This window comes from Hippoglossus hippoglossus, chromosome 1 (assembly GCF_009819705.1).
Source record: "Hippoglossus hippoglossus isolate fHipHip1 chromosome 1, fHipHip1.pri, whole genome shotgun sequence".
NCBI lineage: Eukaryota > Metazoa > Chordata > Actinopteri > Pleuronectiformes > Pleuronectidae > Hippoglossus > Hippoglossus hippoglossus.
Window position 1 is genome coordinate 17,445,032 of NC_047151.1, and position 6,000 is coordinate 17,451,031.

At 45.0% G+C, this 6,000-nt stretch overlaps 1 protein-coding gene across 1 annotated transcript in view; it reads right to left on the reverse strand.

Annotated features, from left to right (window-relative positions):
- The window catches only part of doc2d (double C2-like domains, delta), a 34,132-nt gene that overhangs the window by 22,345 nt on the left and 5,787 nt on the right, over window positions 1-6,000 (reverse strand). Inside the window, exon 5 of the mRNA XM_034614046.1 lies at window positions 3,098-3,207. Within this exon, the coding sequence (XP_034469937.1) occupies window positions 3,098-3,207 (110 nt within the window). The remainder of the gene's footprint in view (window positions 1-3,097; window positions 3,208-6,000) is intronic.

Consider the following 6,000-nt stretch of genomic DNA (forward strand, 5'->3'; position numbering starts at 1 on the left):
ACTTCAAAGAAGACGAACACGCTCTTACTGGAGAGTTTCCAGACAATTAGGATTTTTAGATCTAACAAGAATGAATAACTTTTTTTGCAGGGTATTCCAAATCATTATCCATCCCATTATCTTTAATGCGTTTCTTGCGGGGGGGGGGGGCGGCACCCTGGACAGGTCACCACCATATCAAAGGGCCAAGATACAGAGGGTTGATCCATGCTCAATTGAACAGATCCACAACCGTACTTGGCGCAGATTGCTCGGATTACAACACATGTAAACAGTTGTGTCATTGTGAAATGCAGAATTGAATTGTATAACGGCTGTAAGCTAAGACAACCGGGTCAGCAATACTTGTATCTGAATAATCATGTTGCATTCTACACTGGTAGCCAAGGATAATGCTGGTTGTTTTTTTCCCGGAAGGGGGTCATGTGATAGGAGCAAGACGAATTGGGCTACGTCATGACAGAGTCGACCCAATCAGCAAGCGATCGTGAGCGTCTACGTTATCGTAGCCAAACATCTGCTTATCAAACAAATACCTAGTAGGGAGGATGTAGCAAGAAACAAAGAAAAATACTCATTCACAACTACGGACAATTTAGAGTCTTCAAACTAACTCAAATCTGCATGTCGTTGCACGAAAAGACTCCGGCCGACCCAGGATTCGAACCAAGAACCTTCTTGCTATGAGGCGACAGTGGAATCCCGAGTCACTTTGGCTTTTGTTTACTTCAAGACCTGAGCACCTTGGGCAGCCTTCCTGCTCCAATCAAGGGATTAACCAGTGTGAGGCCAAGCGTGACGTCTGGATTGAGGAAATTAGTTATGAGTTTACTCAGTTGCTTCATTCTTAATAACAGACTGGACCTCCAGTGTCCCTTAGAGATACACTCTGCACACAGAGGGATAGAGTTGAGTCTAAAAAATGAATGCCATTACAACTTTTTTTTTTCTTGAAGCCATTTCATCACCAACCTCCATTTAGCTATTCCTTTTCTACTTAAGTGCATTTTGCCTCAGCATAATGGCTTTATATAATCATCGTAACCGCAAATATGTGAATGAATGGTAAAATATATAAATAAATACACAAAACCGGTCTTCTCCCTCCTCTTCGCACACCACACAACTCCATTTGCATTTGTCCTCCCGTACAAAGAGCCGTGCAGCAGAGTGGACTTGACACCAAAAGAAATTTTTAATGACTCAAAGAGTGTTTGGCCGCGTTCCAGCTTTTATCATCATGTCTGATGTTGGGCTGATGTGCAGAACGGAGAGAAACCCCTTATGCGAATGAAAACTCCTTATGGTCGGAATTGAGTTTGGCCCAGTTTAACTATAGACTTTGTACCATCCAGGCCTTCAGGCAGGTCTACAGAGAGGCTGAGTCGAGACAGATGTGCGTCTGAGTCCTCAGCAGCGCACATCACTACAGCATCTCCTCCCCTGCACCCTGCTGCGACCGGCAGAGCAGGATACAGCAGGGCACAACCCAGTGAGTAAACATCTCTCCAGGGATCCCTCTCTGTGTCTCTGCTTGCCGCTGTCTGTGGAGTAATGAGAACAAAGTCTGTCTATTGGCTGAGGATTCTTGTCGGCGCCTGAACAGGTTTCGAGCGCGTCGCTGTCAGAGAGCGTTTCATTCACTCCTGCTCAATTGCTGTCTCACATTTTTCTTACTGTCCTCATTCTTTCGTTTTCTTGGCTCCCCTTTGATTAAACTCCTCCCTATCGTTCTTCTCCTTCTTTCTCTCAGCTAAGTGAATTTCTCCATTCATTACTTTATCCCTCTCTGCGAGCAGTCTCTCCATTTCATATTCTCTCCCTCTCTCTTTCTCTCTCTGTCAATTGAGTCATGGATTCTCTCCATGTTTCTATGCTGTCATCTTCCTCAGTCTTGGCCTCCCTGGTTTCTTCTTCCTCATCCCCTTAACTGTCACTTGGCATCATTCATGCTTTTGCTCCTGCTCTCTTGGTTGATCTTGGCAGCCGCCTCTCTCCCACTCCGTCTCTCCCTCTCTCTTCATATCATGCTTGACAATGGTCATATTCCTCCTTCTACTAGTCCTCTTCATTTTGACTACCCACAGCCCCACTGTTGGTTTGTGTCTGTGGGCTATGTCCTTGAACAGAGGTCAGGTGGGTTTCCTTTAGTTTGAGGGGTCTCGTCTCAAGCTGCTTCTGGTTTGAGTTTGTGTGTGCGAGTAGGTGAATGTGCGCGTTTGTAAAAGCTAAAGGACGTGTATTTGCATTTACGTGTGTGTGTGTGTGTGTGCGTGCGTGTGTGTGTGTGTGTGTGTGTGCGTGTGTGTGTGCGTGTGTGTGTGTGTGTGTGTGTGTGTGTGTGTGTGTGTGTGTGTGTGTGTGTGTGTGTGTGTATGTCAGTGTGTGTTCTCTACGTACAGACAGAGGAGGGGCAATACATGTTCTTTCCTGCCAATGATTGCCCTTGACATACACACAAGAGGATAAGCACACACCTGACTGGCTGCATTTGTGGGCAGTGCAGACGAGAGCTGTGTGTGTGTGTGTTTGTGTCTTTGTGTGGCTGTGTGCATGCATGTGTGTGTGCACGTGCATCCGTCGGTGTGCTTTTGTGCTCTTGTGTCCTCAGGATAAATAATGCCATCCAACCCCATTATGAATCCGCAGTGCGAGCTGACACTGATCGTACGCAGCGCACATGTTCACAAACAAAACACCCGCGAAACTCCATCTCCGATTCACCTTACACATGCAGAACGACACGAGTGCGTCAGACTTTTTGGGCCAAGATAGTGACGCCTGACCTCAATCACTCCATATGCAGAGGACTTGGGGGAGGAGGAGGAGGAGGAGGAGGAGGAGGAGGGCGGAGACTCCTGAGCCAACACCTGAGCAGTTACCGCAGCAACAGCAAGTGGAACAGTTGGCTGGTGTCGCCTGGATGCAATAATGAATCACCTGGACAAGCCAACTGGGAAGCAGAGACGGCGGCTGGTAGTGCATTGGGGGATTGGAAGCACAAATCTTCCTCCTCGGCATAATAAAGTGGTCACTCGGCTGTCTGGGGAATACTGCTAATTGCTGGCCACAGTGAAATTCAAAGCCGAGCACCTACCTGAGGGTTTTTGTGGTCATGTCAGCCGCAGTGATGCCATGGTACACCAGCGTCTCACTCCACACCGGGTTCAACGTGTTCTTCAGGGTTTTTGTCCGTAGCTTGTTTGCCTGAGAAGGAAAGAAAGAGGAGGATATGTGAGAGGAAATTAAAGGAGTGGGAGAGATCAAAAGAAGGCAAGAAAGAGTGAGCAATGTTTAAAGGTTGAGGGAGCAAACTTGTCAGATCAGAAAGAGAGAATAAAAGATCATGAAAATGGAAGCAAAACGGGGGACACAGAGAGATCAAGGAAGAAGAAGGCAGAGAAAAAAACGTGGGGAAACATCATTTATCTCTGTCCCTGAGGAAATCGCAGACATCTGCTACCTACTTTGTAGAGGAGAGTGAGAGGACACGAGGCTTCCCCTGCCTCACCTGTCCATCTGTCTCCTCCCCAGCATTATAAAACAGTGCATTAGCACCGGCCAGACCTCCAAAACAAGCAGCCAGCCTCAAACGCAACACAACACAGCAGTCAATTAAATTGCAGAACACAATCAGCATGAAAAATTAAAGCTTTCCGGGAGCGGAAATGCCCACGAGCACCTAATAGCTTCACCATCCATAAATAAAGTTTGCAGCCACTTTCTGCCTCATTTCACACAGTCGCCTTGAGGATGTGTTCATCTTGTGTAATTTTTTATTTAAGATTTTCTTTTGTATTTATTGCAATGTTCATAAACCCTCCTAGAAATGTGTTTTACTGACTCAAGAGGAACGTAAATTCCCACACGCAGGTCTCGCCATACCTAACCTCTGGCTCTCATGACAAAGTTTTAAACGTGTTATTGTTAAATGGGGTAATAAGACCTTGTGGAGCCAAAGGCAGAGCTGACTAGCTATTCTTAGCTGCAGGAGAGAGTGATGGAAAGTGTTTACTGAAGCAGTGTAGGTTTTTCAAATGTACGCCACTTAGTTTTTGATTATCTCTACATTTAAGAAACACATATTATAGATTGATCTCTAAATTGGAAAACATTCATTTTATAGCTCTAGTTATTTCTGCAGAGTTAGAATTGAAAGCCCATACAAACAGGCAGTCAGTATAATGCGTACATTGGATCTGCACCAAATTCCACACACTCATAATGTCCACAGTAAGATTTTTCAAGATTCATGAATTATTCTCTGAGAAATGTTGAAAAATGCTCTCTACCTCGCAATGTTTAAGCAAGTGAAAAATAACGGACAGGGATGAAAACATAACGGGAGGTATAAATACAGTGCAGTGAGGTTTAAGTCTGATGACATGGTATATTTTTCTTAATGCCAACAAATAAAAGAATAAAAAGCCCAAAACAATGAAAGGTGAAACAGTGACTGTTGTCTGTGCAGCTAAAGCTTGATGTTGATGTAGCTTTTCCCTGTGTGCCACAGACGCAGCAATGAGTCTCAGCACTGCACTGGCTGACATCATCCATCTTGATAATGAACATGAGCACTGTTGTTTATTTTAAGGCAACCACACATACAGTACACTGTCCTGGAGCCATCGATATTCACTACAGCACCAATTCCAAATGTGTATTGATACACATGTGAATACAGTCCCCCAAAATACGTTATTAAGTAAAAGCTGGAACATGCAACATGTCAGAAACATGGTTAGAGTCTGACCATATTTAAAAGAGATGCAGATGATGACTGTCTGTATAATTATTGTAGACTGTACTTTTAATACTTTGAAAGCAAGTACTTACTTAATTTAACTCAAGCAGTTAATTGGGTACTTTTGCTTTGACTTGAGTACACGACCGTCTATTTATTTGTACTTTTACTTCAGTCACACCGGATTCAAATTCCTTCACATGTGGCCAACAAGGTGGTTTCTGATTCTGAACAAACTGATGCAGGTAGACTGAGGTCAGAGAGTTAGAAAGTTTTTGGAGGCAGAATAAGATATTTTTAAATGTCACCATTACTGTTTAAATATGCAAAGTGGGTCTAAATATTACACCATTAAAATGCTACATACATATACTATTGAATCTGAATATATCCAGCTGGAAGAGAAAAATGTGAAGCCTATTCTTTAACATGCTCAGATAAAACACCTAATCCTCTCCCTCTCTTTCTGCCACAGTCAGCCTCTTGCGACAGCGCCTCAGGGCCAGATGCTGAATCCTCCCTTCCATCTCCTCTGTCTCTCTGTCTCTCTCTCTCTCTCTCTTTCTCTCCTGGTCTGTTTTTGCTCCTCACATCCCATTGTTCCGCCTGTGCCGCCTCACCCCTCTCTACCTCCCTTACCCTCCCCGTCACCGTTCCCTTTTCATTCTCTATTTTCTGCTGGAAACTTCTGGCTTGTCGACAAGAGTCAGCCCTCCTGAGCTTCTTCCACGAAGGGAACGAGTGTCTTTGATTCATGCCATTTGTTTGATTCATTAATGTGCAGGAGGAGCCGCGCACAGGCACAGTCACGACTCACCGTGGTGTTGCACAGCTGTATGTGTGCCAGCAAGATAATCATCGCTCCTTATTGACTTAACTGGGTTTGTTTCCTGGGCACACATCTTATGCCACTTGCTCCATCTACAAACATTCAAATCACCAGCTCCCTCTTCCTGCCCCCCCTGACACTCCCAGCCTCCATTTTTCCCTGCTGCATCAGTCCAGTGCTTTTGCATCTGTTTCTAAATGTTTTATCTCGAGCCCTCCATCTGTCCATCGTGCTCTCCCTCCTCTCTCTCCATTTGTCTGGATGAATCTTTTTATGTACTTCCTATTCCCTCTCTCCCAGTCCCTGCTTCCCAGAGCTGTGAGCGAACAGTCTGGCTCCGAGTGAATTTTCCATGCACCTCCATTAGGAACGGGCATATGAAGATACCAGTGACCACCACGGAGGCGTGTGCATGTTTTTGTGTGAG